This window comes from Biomphalaria glabrata, chromosome 1 (assembly GCF_947242115.1).
Source record: "Biomphalaria glabrata chromosome 1, xgBioGlab47.1, whole genome shotgun sequence".
In the NCBI taxonomy this organism is placed as follows: Eukaryota; Metazoa; Mollusca; class Gastropoda; family Planorbidae; genus Biomphalaria; species Biomphalaria glabrata.
Genome location: NC_074711.1, coordinates 87,659,672 through 87,681,692, shown reverse-complemented (window position 1 = coordinate 87,681,692; position 22,021 = coordinate 87,659,672). Strand labels below are relative to the sequence as shown.

Below are 22,021 nucleotides of genomic sequence, written 5' to 3'. Positions count from 1 at the left end.
AATGCTATTGCTTAACCTTTAGTTTAACTCCTAGTTAATTGGAAAGGATCTGAAGTGTAATGTCACTAGGTATTAGCTATTCTATTCTAATTTTATTAAGACCCTATTTAAAGTTTTATTTTCAATGTTACCTAGATCTACTTACAAGTTGGATAAATAGTATGAGGGCGCTAATGAAAATGTGAAACTAATGGAAGTGATCTATGACAAGTAATTGAAAACTTCAGATCAATGTATCAGTCCTGAGCAGTAAAACCATACATTTGTCAATGACTATAAAACATACAATTCAAGTGTCATTCAGTCTTTCTACAAAATAAATAGAACATGCGAAATTTCTTCCCAAGAGAACTTATGACATTACATTTTTGTCAATTACATCCTGGTGAAACAAGTGAATTAATTTTCCCCCCCTGAGCTCTGAGTCGGAAGTAGATGGGGTTTGGAAGAATTACAAGTATATATGTTTATGCATCATGGGCTGTTTGTGATTTGTGTTGAAACACAATCAATGATAGTGGAAGAAACATTCACCTTAAACTACACCTGGACATGAGTCTAGTCCATAGTTTCAAGTTGAAATGTCAATAACAATGAAGGAATGATTTGAACAAATGTTCTTGAACTATTAAACACAAAACTAGATAAGGAAAAACCAAGGGAGGGAATAAAATTGTTCATTAAACATAAAGTGAATGAGATCTTGGTATTAAATTTAAAAATCACTCAGACAACATTCAAACAGAGTGGGAAAAACAATTTTGATCTATTCATTAGATGATAATATGCCAGTACATTTCATATAAATATGTTTTAAAAAAATGGTCAAAATTGATTTGTAAAACAAATACAGTTCATTAAATAAATGTATTCTAGCCACATCCAAATGTACAGACTCTCCTTTCAAGACTTCTAATAATAAATGACGAGATGCATGTAGGGATTAGTGATGAATACAACCCAGCGACCATAGCGAGGTGGCTAAGTGTTGGTAAAGGTTTGACTGCTGATTCAAGGCCCTATGGCAGAGTTTTAGGAAAGAAGATTTTGAGTCTTTCAAACCATTTCATTGAGTTTGATGATTCATTTCCCTACCACAGGGCTTTTGGAAGGTAGGAGTTGAGCCTCTGAAGTACTCACTCACAATGGATACTTGATTTCTATGTTTTTCCCCCTAACATCTGATCTGCAGGAGAAGCTCAGCCCTGCGACAGCATATGTTGCTAATGCAAAACTTGACAATGATGACAAATTCTTTTACATACAGTGACCCCTTCTTTTGTTTATACCATTAATTCTTATTATATTCTATTATTGAAGAGGAGCCATTGTCTCTAGTAGTGACCTTTTTTAAGGAATAAAGATGCTTTTTTGTATTGTCAAATGAGACTAATAATTATAGGAGATTTTTTAATGAAAGCTGGGTGGATTCTGACAGGACCTCAAATTAGGGTCAACATTTGCGTCACCACTGATTCAAACCCTTGGGGCAGCAGCCAATGTTTAACCTCTTCAACTTAAACATTTTATCTAAAAATATATACATTTTTTTTTTCTTTTGCATTGGTTTAAGAATAATCCAAGTCAGAAAAGTGAGTTTATTTCCAGGTCACTAGTAGCTTAATACAAACACCAAATGATAACTTATTGTCTCTGATGCAAGAGAAATGTACAAATGGTGTGGACAGAGGGATCCAAGCGGCGTAAACAGTTTGTGTCTGCTCAAATTGTCTGTTGTATATATGTTTAAACTAAGGAACCAGGACAATCAAACTAGTTTATGGAAGACAGAGACTTTAAGTAAAATTACACAAATGTTGTTAGGTAACACATTTGTATTACTTTGTTGTCAAATCATTCACTTTACCTCTTAAAAAAACAAGTCTTAACTATTCTAGTCTATTATATCGTGTAAAATTGAAAAATATTTTACCCTATGTGTTGATTTAGAAGTAAAAAAAAAGGGTAAGGTACAGATACTGAAAGTGGATACAAAATAATAGAACAAATTCAGTCAGACTAAATTATTTATTTCTATTATTCCTGCATTATAAAAGTGGTAGGTCTATAGTTGTCATGTATATTTGACCACCTGAAAGTTACAACAACAAAAAAAAAAAAAAAAAGGTCTACAAATTTCACAGTCCAACTTTGTAATTTAGGACATGATCACAGTATAAGAAAAGAGTCTTGCCATTTTTGAAACAATAAAAAACACACAGCAAAACAAAAGAGAGGATTATGCAGTCATGTACACATGGGGGGCGGTCAGCACAGCTGATACCAGAAGTTACAGGTTTAGAACAAAGTGACAGCAGGTACAAATATATGTGACATCCCATGGTGTCACTGTGACAGCAGTTGCGCCACTTTGCGACAGCAGTTGCAGTTCGAGTGTAGGCCTACATATAAACCCACCAACTGGGAGTGGCGGGGTGGGGGGGGGAAGGGAGATTCCAGAACAGGAAGATTTGACACCCAACAATTCCAAAAAATGTACAAAATAAATAATGACATGACGATGAGACACAGGATTAGAAAATGACATTTAACCCATTCACTCTGGCTTCCACCCTCTCAGCCATGAGGCTAAATTATACCTCATTTGAAGACAGAACCAAACTTCCACTATGAATGTCCAATGCATTCCACGATGGGTTAAAAACAACATTAACTCTCACCATCCAACAGCTATGGCCCATTTCTTACCCAATATTTACAAGATTTCAAACCTTTAAGGTCTGTGTCATGACTACTGCTATGTCCAATAGTTTGATTCAAAGGAGACAGATTTTAGAAACATTTTTGTTTAGAACTATTGGTGGCTAATATCTTTTGAGTCAACAAAATAGTCAATTTTTCTATTACATTCTGTAAAAGACTTTTTCATTTAAGATACATTTTAATTTATTAAACATTTTAATTTATTAAGCAAATTAAGGTAGCCAAAGAACCTATAGACATTTAATGTGGACCTAGTGATCCAGTTGCTTTTTTTTTTTTTTAACTGTTGAGACTGTTGTAGAAGTATTGTATGTTGACATTCGAACATTAAATAAACAATGTATATAAATCAAAGAAATATCATGAAATAGATTTTTGTTATTTTTCTTTGTGGTGTTTATAAGACTAGCCTTTTATCACCGTAGAATCAGCACTGTCCAGTCATGCATGTCTTGAGAATGACTTCAATCAGAAACACTCCAGTGTCATTCCATTGTTAAAATATTGTCAACTAGAGAATTTATCATTTGATAGCCACTTTCAAATTGTGAGTGAACTTTATAATTTGACTGTCGCTCATGTAGTCCTCCACCAGCAAGATGATCATTGACCAATAGAATAGAAACTGAAAGGTAAATGGCTTACCATTACCTGTCCAGGGACATCTGTTAATTTGTTTCCTATAGTAAGTCTTATAAATAAATGAGATCACCAGACTTTTCCACTTTTATTACAGAACTAGCATTGTAGGTCCTATTCTATACCACTGATTGACCAAGTCAATATTGAGATACCCGTATGGTCAGTTCACAAACATAGTCATAAAGCTACAACTACTGCTCTTGCAACTGAATGGTTTGACTTTAAAATTTAACTTCAGAAATTAAAAAACAATCAAGTGATGCATGACTGGATAGGCATTAATACAAATATAAAATATTTAGCCACTAAGAAAACAAACAAACAAAACAACCCAAATAAAATAGTAAAAATCCCAAGGTAGTCCAAAGGTTTTCACAGAAACACTGCTACGGTTAATTATAAATAAGAGAATCACACAGGCTTTAAAATATTGTGCTTTGAGTGGTGGCTTCCAAAAAACTGAAACTATATGTACCACAGTCTCAGAGAAACACAAAGTCAAAGAAACCACACAAGTTATTCCACTGGTAGAAATCATAGTGTCCAATCCTGGTTTATTTGATGCCTTTAGAGTTTTTATTTTTTAGTAAAGTAGCCGACATGGTGAATGACTCTAATTACAATCCATAGTGAATTTCTGCATTAACATTGTTCTTAATATTTGTATCACTGTTTGTAAAATGAAATTAACAACAACTGCAATGACAAGTTAACTTTTTGAGATCCAATACATTGTGAATCACTCAGGCTCACATTACTGCACATCTGATTAGACAAGTTTTTGATTCACTTCAAGCCAGTGTGAAATGGCTGGAGTTTTGTTGAAGTACTTCCCAGTGCTCTGGAAGTTATCCAATACTAAGATCTAACATGAAGATAAGTTTCCTCAAGGATTTCAATCACAAGACCTAAACGATGAAATACAGTGGACTAAATTGAGCAAAGATCCTCTCTTCTTACGCAATGGGTCCTCCATATAGAGGCTAGAGTCGCCAGCTTCAGGCAGGCTTTTATTACACAACCAAAGTGTCCAATCAGTGTGAGTCACTAACTGTTGGCTATAGTGTGAGTCGAAGCTTGTTCTTGTTCTTTCCAATAATCATAATTTAACTGCAAATGGTGCATCAGTTCAGGGATATCACAATAGACTGAAATCAAACAAAAGAGAAATACATTGAGCATACAAGCACAGCAAGTCACCAGAATTAAATAATTATGAGCTGGGTCAAATGTTTTCAGCTTGTTTAATGCAGAAGCAGGGAATAAAGCAAAACAGGATCTGCAGTGGAGCACCAAGACTTACAAAATCAAGCATTTCTCAATTTAAAACTCTACTTCCTCTTGGGGCCACTTTTAGCCCTCTAACAAGAAACCTTATGCCATAAAGACACATAATTATGGGCAAATTTAATTGCAGAAGAAAAACTAAAGGCCAGGACAATATGATATCTAGATACAATATATCTAGAGTGATATAGTAGCTTAGATACAATATGATCTCTAGAGTGATATAGTAGCTGAGATAAAAAGCTTAAGGTACTATGTTCAAATTGTAGAAGCTCGCTCTCAAATGCCTTTCCCTTAAAATTCTGGAGATATTAATATAGTTTGTAGATGTACTAGACATAAAATCAAAATATAGATACAAGTAAAAAGAAAATGTTTTAGGTTTGCAGCTAGGAGAGTAACTTGAACCCAATTGCTCTAGAAAGATCTTCAAGTCACTTACCATCCCATGCATCAAACATGGTGGTGATAAAGAGATTAATGAATGCAAGTTGACACTTTGGGATGTTGAGAGTTTTTCTATCAAACTGAGCCATCACCACCGGCAACCCTCGGCTCTTTTCTTCATCAGTCTGGGAAGACACAAGTTCATACATTTCAATGTCAAACAAGAAATTTGGTCTTTGTTTCAAACACTGTAAAATTTTGTATTAATGCTTATTCATTCATACAGGCCTAGTCCTAAATTTAGAATCAAGTTAACTTTAAATTATCATACTGAATAGCCTACATACAAAAAAAAAATCAATAATGTAATATTAAGGCTAATTTATAAAAACCTATAAATCTAGTACAAAAACATAGCATATTCTAAATGACATTATAGACCTATTAACTCTTTCTCTCCTAACTAACGATACATACCAGCATTGATTCCACCAGAATGTGGTAAATAATTACGGAGAGAAAGAGTTAAAATTGGAAATCTTGCCACCATTTTCTAAACTCTTTCATCTTATTTACTAAACAAAACACTTTTTGAGACAGTGACATTTTTTTTTAGTATACAACATACAACACTTTTGTAACCAAACGCACAAGTGGAGCAAAGTGGTAGACAAAGGTGGCTCTGAAACAAACAGGTTTGCTTGTATCTTCTGTGGCCAGTATGAGATTTAGGCTAAGAAGGAAGATTCTTCTTTCTAAAGGATTGGTGAAAACTTACAAAACAATTACAAAAACCAAAATCTAATTTTTCTAATCAAATCTCTCTCTTACCTGTTGGCAGTACTCCTCTGCAATCCTGTAAGCCCATTGCTTGCACAGGGCCAGAGGTCTGAGAGGGTTGCTCACATCCGCACACTTGATCATCATGCGTTTGATTAAAACACGGTTCTCATGAAGAGCCAGGTCAGAGAGTATTGTATTCATATCAGCATCATGGGACTCAATCTACACAAGAAATAAAGTATCGAGTTCATATCAGCATCATGGGACTCAATCTACACAAGAAATAAAGTATTGAGTTCATATCAGCATCATGGGACTCAATCTACACAAGAAATAAAGTATTGAGTTCATATCAGCATCATGGGACTCAATCTACACAAGAAATAAAGTACTGAGTTCATATCAGCATCATGGGACTCAATCTACACAAGAAATAAAGTATTGAGTTCATATCAGCATCATGGGACTCAATCTACACAACAAATAAAGTATTGAGTTCATATCAGCATCATGGGACTCAATCTACACAAGAAATAAAGTATCGAGTTCATTTGTGCAATATGGCATCATTGGGTCTTGATTTAAAAGCAAAACAAAAACAACCAATTGAGCCTAGTATGCAAATATATGCTTCCAATGGCAATACATGTAATTCCTCTTCTGCCTTTAGTTTATAGTTGAATTTGATTTGAAAGTTATATTGTTGTCTTACCTTTATATACACATGAAAATTATACCATTTTACAAGTTTTATTTTAAATACCCTAACTGAAACTAATCAACCTAAAGGCTAACAAGCACATTTGTTCAGATTATACCCAAGAACAAAAAATTGTAAAATGTTTGTTTTACATGTTTCGGATGTTCTTTCAGAGTTGAAGATAATTACTTCCTAGTCCAAACCTCCCGCAGGACGACGGGGGGATGGGAGCGGGCAGGGTTTGAGCCCTCGACCATCGATAAATCTGAACGACAGTCCAACGCGCAAACCGCACGACCAGGCAGCCATCCTTAATTGATTGTTATAACATAAGGACACCCACTTACATCAACACTGTCTCCCTCCAACTTCTGCAAATGTTTGGTGATTGAGGTGGTGAACTTGGACAGATGTTCAAAGTGCTGCTTCATGTCTGTGGCCAGAACTTGATCAATAATTGACTGACGCATGGTTTTGTACTCATCACTAGACAGACAAAGTGAGCCATTATTTATAAGTGCAGAGTCAAGAAGAAAGAACAAATGTTATCTGTCTAATAACTAAACAATACCACGAACCACATCAAGCATTCTGATGAAGATATTTATTTCCCCTGAAAGCTTAAGAAGTCAAAACATAACTACCTTCTTAGGTTCTTGAAAATATCAGCAGTTGGATCTTTGTGTGTTAATCTAAAACACATGCTTGCATGATGGTTTTCCAAAACAGCTCTGGAGAAATGCAAACACACATGCTCAGAACTTATTAGTAATAAGATAGAAGCATACATTTTCACTAACACATGTTGATTTTGTTCACTTAATATACTCTAATTAATGAATAATATTTGGGAAAGTGAAATTAGCAACTTTATTTACAAATGAATTATTCATTCAGGAAGACCACTCCAATTGTGTGGGTAACAGACGAAAGAAAATATTTCTCATTATTTTATAATTAGCTACTGAAGAATTTTTTTAGTTTCAATTGTAAATTTATGGATGTTATGAGCATTACAACAAAAGTCATAAATAGAAGAAAGAAATTAAAAAGCATAACATCTTGACATACTGCAAACAAGTTTTGTAAGTATAACTCACTGGTCGTTGTATAGAATGGCTAGATGATGTTTCTCATTGATTAAAAAAGCATTGGTCCTAGCTGGATGGTCAACATCATGGACAACTGCAGCTATCAGGCTACTCACTTGGTCCAGCTGGTCCAAGATCTCCTGGCAAGGACAATCAATGTATGAATACAATAGGTTACACACAGTTGTTTTCATGGTATATAAAATGTTGAATAATTGAATGTGTCAACATTTAAATAAATGTTACATGGAGGAGGGGGGGGGTAGGGGAATGGGGGGGTGATTTTCCATGGTAAGTATGATACAGCCTATCTTTGAATTGGTAGTCCTAAATTCATGTCACGATTAGTGCATTATCTTTAAAATAATTGATCTATGTAAAAAAACAAACAAACTTGGCACATTTTTATTTTGGAGGTAGTATTATATCTTACATAACAGACTAAGATGATGTTGGCATATAATACATATTTAAACAATTGACTAACTTGTTAATGCCGTTAATTTTATAAAATATGTGCTCAGATGTATACATTTATTTTTGTAGAGAAAGAAGGAAGTTGATAAGTGATAAAATGTGGTGAGAGTTAGTTCCCTTAGCGGAAGTGTGTGTTTTTGTCAATAATCTAATATGGTTGAAATTGTATGTATTGTTTTGTAAATTGGCCTTGTTGTTTATCTATTTCTTTTTGTAATTAAGAGTATATTTTTTTTTATTATTATTATAGCTTTTATATAGCGCTAATTTCATGCTTATAGCATGCTCAGAGCGCTTTTGGTCCAATCTCATTTGTGGACCAGTGGGGGGGAGGGGGTATCTAGGAGTTTGTTTTCCGTGCTGCCTTTAGGCGCTCAGTAAACACAAATCTGCCCGAGTCGGGTGTCGAACTTCGAGCCCCCTTCTATGTAGCCAAGTCAAGCCAAGTTCAAGCGCACTTGGCCTCTCGGCCACGCATCCCACAACATAACATATCAACATAACTAACCTTTGACCTCTCTTTGTCTAGGAAGTATGCTGTAGCATGCAGCACATCAGCAGCATGGGTGGAATTGTGGTAATGATTTTTGGCATGGTAGTTGCTCTCAATCATCTGTAGCCAGTTCACCAGGCAGGTCTCACTGATATTCAAAAACTCACACACACCAAAACGTGCAAATATTGTTAGACCAAGATGGAGAAGGGGCCTGAAAATAATAAAAAACACATCAACTTTCAGCAAGGTGTGCAGTTAGTGGGTCAAAATGTAAGGGGAAGTAATATCTTGCTCTAACTCTTGACATAGATTGTCTTAACTCTTTCTCTCCTAACTGACGATACCAGCGTTGATTCCACCAGAATGTGTTAACTAATTACGGAGAGAAAGAGTTAATTCTTTGGTCAATTTAAGAAGATTATTTGATGCATTGTATTTACATTCGTATCTTGATTATGTTCAACATTTACGGCAAGTAATTGATTAAAAGTTTGAAGCAAGACAGAGTTACATTTTTAGAAGAGTTAGGTAGAAAGATCATAGTGGAGAGATTTAAGGGAAAAAGAGTGAGTCTAGAAGCAGAGTGTTAAGATCAAAGCAGTGGGACCAAGGTGTTATGACCAAAGTGGTAGGACCAAGGTGTTATGACCAAAGCAGTGGGACCAAGGTGTTATGACCAAAGTCTTATGACCAAAGCAGTGGGATAAAGGTGTTATGACCAAAGCAGTGGGACCAAGAAATTATGACCAAAGCAGTAGAACCAAGATGTTATGACCAAAGCAGTGGGACCAAGGTGTTATGACCAAAGCAGTGGGACCAAGATGTTATGACCAAAGCAGTGGGACCAAGGTGTTATGACCAAAGCAGTAGGACCAAGGTGTTATGACCAAAGCAGTGGGACCAAGGTGTTATGACCAAAGCAGTGGGACCAAAGTGTTAAGATCAAAGCAGTGGGACCAAAGTGTTATGACCAAAGCAGTGGGACAAAGGTGTTATGACCAAAGCAGTGGGACCAAAGTGTTAAGATCAAAGCAGTGGGACCAAAGTGTTATGACCAAAGCAGTGTGACCAAAGTGTTATGACCAAAGCAGTGGGGCCAAGATGTTATGACCAAAGCAGTGGGACCAAAGTGTTAAGATCAAAGCAGTGGGACCAAAGTGTTATGACCAAAGCATTGGGGCCAAGATGTCATGACCAAAGCAGTGGGACCAAGGTGTTAAGATCAAAGCAGTGGGACCAAAGTGTTATGACCAAAGCAGTGGGACCAAGGTGTTAAGATCAAAGCAGTGGGGGCCATTATGACCAAGACAATAAGACCAAGATGGATAGAACAGATGGAGTTGTCTCACCTTTTGTTTGTAATTTTCTCTAACTGAATGATGTCAAAGTCCCATGAGGTATCTGTGTTGAGGACACTCATTATGTTCTCTGGGATCTGAGCAAGTGAGCAGGTAGGGGTGGACGGAATGTGCTGGTAACCATGACTCACTTGGTGAGCTGAAATCAGAACAGACAGACAATAAATAACACTATAGAACCCATTGTGGCATGGCTACATTCTGTTCAAGTCCAATATAGGGGAAAAATTTATCTTTAACATACTAATCATCTTAAAAATTTCATGCCATTTGAAGTAATGTATTGGAAGCCTTTATATAGAGGGCCTGACAGTTATAGGCATGTGTACAACTAGAAGTGTTTAAAACTATATTGTATTCTCTTGTAATCATTCTATCAAATCAACTAAAAATCAAACATCAAGACAATAAAAAAATAGGAACAACATTTGGCAATGAGCTTAGATGAGTTTCCACCTAGCAGTATAACAAGTCCAAGAGACTTTGCAAACAAACAGACAACAAAATCTCTATGTTGATAATTGGTGAGATTCAACTTAGGACCTCTGTCACACTCATTGGTATAATCCTCATTTGGTATGTAATTGAAAAGATGTTTTGGTTCAGAAGAGAACTGCTTATTGTGAGGCAAGCAATCAGCAAAAAAAAAAAAAAAATCAACAGACCTAATGTAATCCAAACTGTATTAGACTAAACCTGCTTATGACCAGAATGTAATGAACTGTTTTTATGTGAAGATTGGACTGCAAAGCCATTTTTCTAAATAAACTGAAAATGAGATTGCGCTCTTTAATGACAAGGGAGGAAATGATAAACTTTTATCCAGGGAGGAATCAATGGTTAAAAAAAAAAGAATGCAGCATGAGCCTTTTCAATTACTGCTAGTAATGTAATGACCTAGTAATGTTATAGTGCTTAAGATGTGTGACCTAGCAATGTTAATACATTCCAGTTACAAAGCTGAAATGACCTTGTTGAAAAACAATTCTTACAAAGCCACCTCACTTGAAGGATGACCAACATTTAAAGCTGTGTGATAGAGATAAGGATTATCCTGTCAAGGTCATGCTACAGCAAGTGCAGCAACACAGCAGGTTCACAACAGTTCCAGACACTTGTAAACAAGTCACCAGGCAGACAAGTGGAAGAAGAAATAAACTGGGATAAATGTCATGACTCCAGGTCAGGTCAAAGGTGAAGACTTAAAAAAAAACAAATACAACAGTGTGACTAGAATAGCACTCAATACACAGACTATAGAGTAGACCTTTAAAAGCTGCTTCAGGCATTCATCACAACAGTTCAAAACTGCTTGAACAATGTTTTATTTAAATGTATTGAAGAAATATGGAGGTTTGTAAATTAAGGACTTTTTTTTTTACTTTAACCAAGTTAATTATAAAGAAACTACTTGCTTTCCAAGTCAAAAGTTGAAGGCCATACAAAGAGTATTGATTTGGGAATGTAACTAAAAGTAAATTGTTTTGACCAAAAAAGAAACTAGGTCAATAAACAAATGGCAAGCCTAGAGAGCAATGTAACACACATAACATAGGAGTCAGTAGAGTAAGTTGTGAAAGATTCTTACATAGGAGTCAGTAGAGTAAGTTGTGAAAGATGTTTACATAGGAGTCAGTAGAGTAAGTTGTGAAAGATGTTTACATAGGAGTCAGTAGAGTAAGTTGTGAAAGATGTTTACACAGGAGTCAGTAGAGTAAGTTGTGAAAGATGTTTACATAGGAGTCAAGAAAGTAACTTGTGAAAGATGTTTACATAGGGGTCAGTAGAGTAAGTTGTGAAAGATATTTACATAGGAGTCAGGAAAGTAACTTGTGAAAGATGTTTACATAGGAGTCAATAGAGTAAGTTGTGAAAGATGTTTACATAGGAGTCAGTAGAGTAAGTTGTGAAAGATGTTTACATAGCAGCCAGTTGAGTAAGTTGTGATAGATGTTTACATATGAATCAGTAGAGTAACTTGTAAAAGATGTTTACATATGAGTCAGTAGAGTGAATTGTGAAGATGTTTGAGTCAAACCTGGAAACAATGACTAATGTCTACAAGGAATAACTGTATACATTGATTCAGTAGAAACAGAAAACCCAAATATCTGCACTATTCATCCCGAACCCTCAAACCCAAATATCTGCACTATTCATCCCAAACACTCTCACTCAAACCCAAATATCTGCACTATTCATCCCAAACACTCTCACTCAAACCCAATTATCTGCACTATTCATCCCAAACACTCTCACTCAAACCCAAATGGAAAAATGCAATTTAATTTAAAAAAAAAAAGCTAATCTTTGAATTATGCTAGCAAGTTTGTCAGCCAGGGGAGGAACGGGAATTTAGCCTAAATGCCTTTCTTAAATGCCAAGAGAATGCAATATGTTTGAACACTCTAATACCATATTGAGTTGAGAGATGCAAATGGTTGAACCAACTAATTAGTGACAACAACACAGAGGGAAAAAAAACACCATACAATTGTGTAATAAAATGATAATCTTTATGCACTTTTAAGTAGCAGAATGAAATATTTGTATGAGAAACATAAATATTTGTGAAGCTAATTTTCAGAAGTTTCATTATTTTAGCTTAAAAAAAACTAAAAAGATTTACAAACTTCTGCCTGTTAATGAGAGACTGACAATGTAATCAATTTCAAGTCAAACACATTCACAAGGTACAAAACTACAATTCTTCGTGAGACAATTGGAAGCTATTCACTATTTCAAATTAAGTCGAAGTTAATGAAAGGACATAGACATTCCAATGATATCTGTACTATAATGATCTTTAGAATCATAGCTAGACATCAACATTTGGTTTGCTAACTTTCTACAATAAGAAGCCATTTTACTTTATTCATAGCCCCAAATTATACCTAGACAACAAGATTGGTTTACCGACTCAAGAAACAATTTCATTGTGTTGCTTACCTTGTCTCTGTATATCATGGCCGGATAACTTTCTTTTCACATTTTGCTGCACAAAAAAAAAAAAAAAAAAAAGTTCATTAGATTTTTTTTTCTTTCAAAAATTTCAGCAGAAAATAAAAAAAAAATATTTTAATGAATTATTTTTTTTTCTTCCTAACATTTTTTTTTTATTATCACAAAAAAAAAAATTGAATGTAAAAATTAATTAAAAGATTAGAATTACAATGGCTTCTTTCTCTTCTCTTGTCAGAGATACAGAATAAAAAAAAAAGGGTAAAGAATTTCCGTTAATTCCAGTGGATGGTTATAACCGGTTTCCATATCTATAAAACATTTTATATTACCCAAGCTTAAATACACAGAAGGTTCTGTAACAGGAACGTTTTTTTTTTAAAGACGAAACAATTTTGAACATTTTATCTTTTCTAAAATTAAAATGGTTCTGTATACATTATCTATCTCTCCCTCCTTCCCCTTGGAAAAAAAAAGATGAAATCAAGCTCCGCTGGCTGGAATTTTATACAGAGAAAAATGTATGAAATTTCAGTGAAAGATCTAAAATGGTTGACAAGGTCATCTTTAAACAAGTTCCCTTTGGTGGAATCTAAATCTCACAAAACTGAAACTTCCAGCATTTCATGGGTTATTATAGTGCATGTATGAAGGCGCTGTGGCTGACCAGTAAGGTGATTGGCTTCTGAACAGGGTTCCTGGGTTTGAATCCTGACAGATTTTTAATTTTGGGATCTTTGGGGGGCCTCTGAGTCCACACACCTCTAATGGATACCTGACATGGTTGGTTAAAAGTAAAGGCAGTTGGTGGTTGTGCTGGCCACATGACCCCCTGTTAACCATGGGCCACAGAAACAGATCTGCCCTATAGATCGCAAGGTCTGAAAGGGGAATTCTACTTTCTTTTATAGTGTATACGATTAGCACTAATTAGACCCACAATCCTCTAACAGACAAATTTATAACCCTGACCTTTTTGAAATGGGTCAGGCTAAAGTGACCCAATATCTACATTTTCATCTATAAATATAGCAAAAATTGCCTTAGGCAATGTATTAAACAAAAGTTTATGCAAGGGAGAGGATGTAAGAAGAGGAAATACATATAGATCTAATACATTCATCTTGTTAGTCTATTTAGTATTGACAGCAATGCAAGAAAATATGCAACTGTGCAAGTTAGTGAGCGAGGCTATGTGGAGGATCTAAGTTTGCTACGTACAGTCATAAGCCCCTCAACAAGGTCAGAGGCCATAGGGTCATCGTTGGCTCCCATCTCCTGGTGCTGGAAGGGTGAGTACAGTTCACTGGTCTGAAGGATCTCCAGGACTTTGTCAAGAGCCTGAGCCACTGTTAATGGAGAATTCTCCTGGGCAGCATTGATTATGTTTATGACCTGAAGATGTGACCAAAGAATAACGTCATGACAAGACAATGGGGGGAAAGTGTTTGAAACCTCTGCTTGGACAGGAGAATGCAAAAGTCACATCTATTAAATAAAAACACATCAAAAGGCAAGCTCACATCAACACAAACTAACAATCTTTGACTAAAAATATCTAACTTATTATAAATAAAAATAAATATTAAATTGAGCCATTTACAAAACAAAATGTATACATTAAATATGCAGTCAAAAAAAAAAAGTCTAAATGTCATGTGAAAAAAAATAATTTGAACTTCAAAAATCCAAAAAATCACCTTTACATTTTAAATGAAATCAAATTGTTTTTGATTTTTGAAAATGTAAATATCAGCATGACATTCTCTGAACTATTTTTTTTTTATTGAAATTTAAAATGTTTTTGATGACACATGACCTCAATTAATGATTCACTGAACAATGTTATTTTATCAGTTACTTTGACTAAATATAAAATTTAAAAGATGATTTCTGCATAGCAGGTTTCTTAGCTTAAGATTCTAAAACATAAAACTAAAAAATGAATGAAAAAAATGTTTTCAATGTCATAAAGTACCAAAAAAACAACAACAACAACAAAACACACACACAAAGTTTGTAGCCAAACCAAGAAAACAAAATGTGATGACATTTTCAAGAAATGTGACACTGAAAAATTTTCTGGCAACTTTTTTGTTTTGCCATTTTTCTGAGGCAACTTTTTGTTTTGCCATTTTTCTGAAAATTGTTTTAAATTTGCTGTTTTTAGTTATTATTTCCAATCAAAGTAATAGTTCCTTTTTTCACTGGGTCCAGATTATTTTCAGCTCTTAACAGTGCCAGTGAGCTTTTCTTTATTATTCTCTACAAGATGAGCTTTTTGTTTTTCTATGTCAGTGTTTCCCAAAGTGGGGTATGAGAAGAGTCTGGAGGATGTACGCATTGCAACTTATTGACTATGCTGATTTTTAAAAATACCAATACCCATCTATTATGTTCTGTTAATTAAAGTGTGATGGGGGGGGGGGGGGAGGGGGTACTCATCATCACAAAAATTATAAAGGGGTACAAATAGGTCGAAAAATTGGGAAACACTGTTCTATGTGATTGCTTGTCAGTGTCACACTCTTCAAGAAACAGGAATGTAGAGAGATGTGTGGCAGTTTAGTAGAGTTGACGCAGCTACAAGCAAAGAGGTCTTCAAACTCTTACCTTAGTTATTGGAGCTTCAATCGTCATTGAATGAGTTCTGACAACAGATTCTCTTCTTCGGGGAAATGACATCATATTACCTGACATTGTTAACAGAAAGATGACAACTTTAAAATAGAGTATGGTAAGAAATTTTTGCAAAACAAGAACTCTTTCCCAAGAGAGCAAGAAGAAAAAAACTGCCAGGAAGATTTTAAAAATTCATAAAAATTCATTTCTTTTTCAGATTTTATAATGTTTAGCAATTTCTGGTCCTATTGGCTGATGGCTAATAAAGAGTTTGCTTCTATTAAGTTAATAAACATATTGTACATACTTTATACAAATCTCCTTTTTTATCTTTCTTATTTACAAGATTAAAATGTTAAATAAACATTGTACATACTTTATAAAATCTACTGTTTTATCTTTCTTATTTACAAGATTCAAATGTTAATATAAAGGAAAAACATAGAAAAATCTAGAATATACAGTTTTATGTCGAAATCAAACTTACCATTCACCATCTGATTGTAAATATCAGTTGAGCTACTTTTTACAGAAACATAATGAGAGATGGACCTGATTGAAAGAAACAAGAACAGTTTAAGTGCTGAAAGATAAGCAAAACTAAGCTTAGATTACCACTGAGAATACACAAAAATGTATTGCAGTTTCTCATTATAAAAAAAGACACAAAAACTACTTTAAAATGAATTCACTTGTCTAATAACAATAACAAGGTGCAACTGATCAGACTATAATGTTCTTGATGATGCATCCAATAAGAAAAACAGTGACAATTAATAACAAATTATTGGAAGACAGACCTGCAAGGGAATGATAATTAAAGGGAAGAAAGGTGGACCTGCTAGGGAATGACCATGCAATTAAAGGGACGACAGATGAACCTACTTGGTAAAATAACATATTTCAGGGATGATAAATAATCAAAGGGAGATGGACCTGCAAGGGAATGAAAATACAATTAAAGGGATGAGAGATGGACCTGCAAGGGAATGAAAATACAATTAAAGGGATGAGAGATGGACCTGAGAGGGAATGAAGATACAATTAAAGGGATGAGAGATGGACCTGAGAGGGAATGAAGATACAATTAAAGGGATGAGAGATGGACCTGCAAGGGCATGAAGATACAATTAAAGGGATGAGAGATGGACCTGCAAGGGCATGAAGATACAATTAAAGGGATGAGAGATGGACCTGCAAGGGAATGAAGATACAATTACAGGGATGAGAGATGGACCTGCAAGGGAATGAAGATACAATTAAAGGGATGAGAGATGGACCTGAGAGGGAAAGTAAAGGGATGACAGATAAACCTGATTGGGAATTCATTAGATCTGAAACTGACCTGGGAGGGAGTGACAATTTAAGAGGGATGAAAGATAAATTGCTATGGAATAAACCTCATAAGAAAAAGATAAATGAAGGACACAATAAATTTAAGCCATGGAGATGGACCTGCTATAATATAAGGGATGGAGATGAACCTGATACAATTTAAGGGATGAGATTGAGAGATGGACCTGCTATAAAGGGATATAGATGGACCTGCTATAATTTAATGGATGAAAGATGGACCTGCAAGGGATAAGAGTTGTGCCTGTTAAAGGATTGACAATTTTAGGGATGAGAGATGAGCCTGCAAGGAAATAATTTGATGGAGGGACCTGATGCAAAAAAAAGATAACTCAAATGGGGTAAAATTACTTACCCAGTGGGTCCTAAGATCGGTGTAACTTTACAATGGAAAGGTAAAGTATCGCCACTCTTCCGCCTTGTATAGTAGGTGCCTTCCCAATGCTGGACATAGACAAAACAAAGAAAAGTCTTGTTAGTTAAATGTTAGAGATATCAGAACGCAGCCTGTCATTCAAAGAGCACACACACACACTACACTAGATCTAGCAGGGAGTATGTCAACACTGAATACCACTTTTGGTGTTTGTTTAGTCTCATGAACAATGAATTCAACAGGTCTAGTACAAAGGCCTGGTTTGATTGAAGTATCAGCCATGATCTCTCCAAAATATTCACACGTCAAACTTTGGTCCGCTTCGAGAAAAAAAAATGTTTTAGGAGATCTCTGTTCTAATAATCATTTTCTTAAGCCTTCTATGATCTAGAATCTTGATCTAACACAATACAATTAAGGTATTTTGTTGTATAAGCAACCAATCGTATGTCCAAGGTTTCAAATATTGAGGCGGCTAATCGAATCTCTTATCAGTATCATTCAGTATGGAAAGCCAGAATTAAACTTTTAGCGCGCTTTAAATGTGGCACTTTAAAATGGCGATAAAATACAAAATTAAATCAGAGCCCAGGGGCAGGGGCCTAGACCTAGATCGAATTTAGTCTAGATCTAGACTAATTACAATAGGACAGAATAAATATGATAAGAACCTTGCGAAAGAATAATTCGAAATCTCGCTCTAACAAACCATTAGCCTATTTGACACCAGATTAGATTTATAAAGAACTACAGACTTATTTCTTACTGAGATAAATTTTTCCTTTATCTTAAAACCGAATCGGAATTGTTACGAAGGGAAACAACGAAGTTGTTATTTCTACACAAATCAAAATAAAACTAGATGTTAATTTTTATCAAAACCCAACTAAACTTACTTCAACACTGCAGATAAAATATTTACAGAGTAAAAACGAAAAACGGCCATCATTCTTTTATTACGAAACGAACATAAATAATTATTTTTGTGAGTGTAATGAGAGGCCATTTGGGCCAACAAAGTGGCCAGGTAAATAACTAAGTACACAGAAGCTTTGGACGAGTGAACGGTAGTTGGGAACACATAAACACAGAAATACATTGAACAGAAGCCAGGACGCTTCAACACCCAGAGACCGGATCCGCTCTACGCTGGAGAAGATCAGCACAAAATGTCCGCTGCATCAGAACAAAAAGCTCACTTCTTGTGAATACAAGTTTATTGACCACCAGTCATATGACGTCAAGGGTCTGAACTCACGTGAGAAAACACACCAAGAATTGTGGGGGCGGCCTATCCCTTGCTTTCCCCGTCAAAGAGCTATTTTTTTTTCAAAATAATCAAAGGATCAGATTATATAAAGATAGAAGTGTATTGAAATGAAAAAAAAAAATGGATCCTACTCTGCAATTATTAATGAATGAGCTGTCTTACTTTTGGCCAAAGATTCAGACCACAATTATCGATAACCAAAGTAGGATGCTTTTTCTGTCCTAACTATCATTTGACACTGCATCCTTAAATTAAAAGATTACGAAACAGAAAATAAATACGCAAACACACACACACACAAGCACCTGAGTTCAGGCGAGATTTTCTGACGTCATTCGCTTCAACTTCAGACGTGGTAATTGATTGGCCCTTTTTAAATATTTTTTTTTTCGTCTCTCGTTTAAAACAACTACACTTTCTTTTTTATTATCTGTCTGATCATATTCAGTACGTAAAAAGGTGTTAATTGATTTATTTTTTACACGCAAAAAAGAAAAGACGATGACGATGTATGAGCTAGGATCAATAATACCAACTATAATTTCTTGTTTTATATACGATTTTTTGTTTTCTAAATGCAAAGGTTTAACTTTGACCTATCACTTGTCTACTCAGAACAGAGAGAGAAAAAAGAGACATTTATGGCTCCACGCAGAATGTGTTACGTAAGTTAAGTAATGTAGCCTATATGATCGGACTAGAGCCGTGGATGTATGTTTTGACCAAGGCGATCCTTAAATTCCCCTTTGACAGGTCACTCTCGTCTTCGGTGAACGAAACCCTCCACTCTACTGACCACTCAGAATTTCAAACTGAAACGATTGCTGATAGGACATTTACCCGGAGAATGTCTTTTGGTTATTTTTACTCAAAGATACTCTGTCAAATAAGATCTAGGTCAACCATAAGCAAACAAATGCCATTAGCAAGAAGGCGGAGAAGAATACTTTATTCTCTTGAACGAGTGCACCCTTGCGCGCCACATCAACATAACCTTTAGGTTGGTGCGCACTTTGTGCGAGAAGAATACTTTATTCTCTTGAACGAGTGCACCCTTGCGCGCCACATCAACGTAGCCTTTAGGTTGGTGTGCACTTTGTGGCGTTCTCCAGTATTCGATTGTAATATGAAGAGAATCAGTACCCAGAAGCAGAATTCCAGCGTTGGGAAAGCGATTCATTCAGGAGAATATCCAGTATTAGGTACTGATACATTTATGAGCTTATCCAGGACAGAAGGCTCAAAAGTAAAGTAGCAATCATACATAAAACACTGAACCATAATCTTCAAATACAAAAACAAAATTTAATAAAATACTCTGAAAGACACAAAGATAAAGGCACATTCCTCGTCCCATATGCTAGGACAAATTTGTACAAACACTCCTTCTTCCCTAGTGCTATTAGAGCATGGAATGGGTTGCCCTGAGCTAGCCAGGAAAACCAGTGACTTGGCTGAATTTAAGTCATTGGTTAATATGCATGACTAAATGCATGACGCGTAGGACGTAATCATCTTCTTTTTTGAAGTAACGTCTGTATCATATAAGATAAGATAAGATAAGTAACTTAAGTGTCTCCTGATGTTCTACTCCACGAGATTGGACGAGATCTCGCCTTGCAGTGACCATGATAGGACATCATAAAATCATTTCCTAACTTCTTACAAGACAAAGAATATCAACCAAAAAGGCACGTCTCAACCTGAACAAAAGGCTATACAGGCAAAGCGTGAGAACCTTTACAATCATCAACAGATGTGATACCAAATGTCGAGGCATCGATTCTTTACTTTCTCACATTATATATTCCAATGGTGTATTTGAATTTTAGTTGAAGAAAAACTCAACAAAAAAAAATGCACAAAAACAAAAAGGGAAGAACCGCTCAATTACAGACATCTCAATACTGCAAGGTTTAACTCTATCTATGTAAATAAATTAATTGTTAATTTTTTTTTTATTAATTCATGTATTGTCATCGACTACGAATAATTGCGCAAAGTTTCAACTTGATCCGAGAATGGGAAGCGGGAGATCAAACGTGTACAAAATGTGTACCATACAGACGGAGTAAGTAAAGACAAGCTTTGTACAAAGTGACCATTGTCTAGGAAAAAAGAATATCATACCTGTCGATGTAAAATACTGTGAAATGGACCATTAAGTTTAATGCTGCTATCCATTAGCTACACGCCTAGAATCAACTATTGCAATACACATCCTTTCCCAAGTAGCACTACTTGCTTAAAGTGTGGGCCAAAGAAGGCAAGTGGGGTTATAGAACTTCCGACTTCCTTGTTCAGAAAGTCAATATTCTGGCAGTTATGAACATCTCTCAATGTATTACTCTTTCCCCTTTGATTCAAGATAGTCCCGGTTGTAGACATAAAAGAGTCCTTATCACTCAGGGAAAGCCCGCAATTCGGACGAAGCGTGTCCGTCTAAAAAACTGCAGACTTGAGAATGGTTTAAGCGCAGACAACTTCCCAAGCTACAGAGTAGGTGTATCACACAGCCAACGTCATTTACAGGGAGCACACACACACACACACCTAGTCACGCAACATAGGTATAATGAAATAACACACACACACACAGTCATACAACAACATTGACATTAAGAAATAACACACACACACACAAAGTCATACAACAACATAGGTATAAGAAATAACAGACACATAGAGGCATATTTCTTATTCCATACGCTAGAAGGCTGCCTGGTCGTGCGGTTAGCGCGCTGGCCTGTCGTTCGGACTTATCGATATTCCCGCACCATCCCGCGTCGTCCTGCAGGAGACTAGGGCTAGGAAGTTCGGTCCTCAAACCGTTAATAGTTCTTGTGTTGCGGTTGCTCGTTTTTTTATGTTAGAAATGTGTATTAACTGTTAGTAGAACGCATTGAAAGACTAAAAGTAAATTATCTTCAACTCTGAAGGAACATCCGAAATATGTCACACAAACAAAAACAAATTCGTACAAATACTCCTTCTTCCTTAGTGCCATTAGAGAATGGAATGGGTTGCCTGAATCAGCCAGGAAAACCAACGACTAAGCTGAGTTTAAGTCATTGATTAAGATGTATGACTGGATTGAAACTTATGCATAGGAAGAAATTTTCTTAAAAAAAAACAAACTAATCTGTAATTATATAATATATGTAGCTTGAATAACCAGACAGGATTTTACCTCAGCTCGTGGAGTTCTATTTACACGTATATTCATAGCTTGAATACCTTAGTAATAGCTTTACATGAAGAAATTCCTTAAATAATTATTTCAAAACTTGCACCCTTAAAAAAAACTAGAATAAAACACACCTCTATTTAAAAGACATCTTAATTTCATTGCCGCTGTTGAACTTTCAAAACTTAAAAGTCAAATTATAGATCTAGTTTTCAATCCAAATAGAACCAACATTTCTATCCAAATCCTACAGAAAATCTTGTGTCTAACGAATCTAATTCACTCTAAAACATCTTTCTGTTTATGT

The 22,021-nt window shown here is 35.4% G+C and overlaps 1 protein-coding gene across 2 annotated transcripts in view; it reads right to left on the bottom strand.

Annotated features, from left to right (window-relative positions):
* Window positions 1–2,014: 2,014 nt before the first annotated feature.
* LOC106065025 (high affinity cAMP-specific and IBMX-insensitive 3',5'-cyclic phosphodiesterase 8B-like) overlaps window positions 2,015–22,021 on the bottom strand; it is a 213,708-nt gene continuing 193,701 nt past the window's right edge. For both annotated transcript variants that reach the window (XM_013223770.2, XM_056018355.1), the window contains 13 exons: window positions 17,237–17,325; window positions 16,016–16,080; window positions 15,520–15,599; window positions 14,128–14,301; window positions 12,895–12,940; window positions 9,937–10,084; window positions 8,600–8,798; window positions 7,624–7,754; window positions 7,168–7,254; window positions 6,871–7,009; window positions 5,872–6,045; window positions 5,096–5,225; window positions 2,015–4,514 (listed from right to left, as the gene is read on the bottom strand). In XM_013223770.2, coding sequence (XP_013079224.1) covers window positions 4,414–4,514; window positions 5,096–5,225; window positions 5,872–6,045; window positions 6,871–7,009; window positions 7,168–7,254; window positions 7,624–7,754; window positions 8,600–8,798; window positions 9,937–10,084; window positions 12,895–12,940; window positions 14,128–14,301; window positions 15,520–15,599; window positions 16,016–16,080; window positions 17,237–17,325 — 1,563 coding nt within the window. In that variant the 3' untranslated portion in view covers window positions 2,015–4,413. The remainder of the gene's footprint in view (window positions 4,515–5,095; window positions 5,226–5,871; window positions 6,046–6,870; window positions 7,010–7,167; window positions 7,255–7,623; window positions 7,755–8,599; window positions 8,799–9,936; window positions 10,085–12,894; window positions 12,941–14,127; window positions 14,302–15,519; window positions 15,600–16,015; window positions 16,081–17,236; window positions 17,326–22,021) is intronic.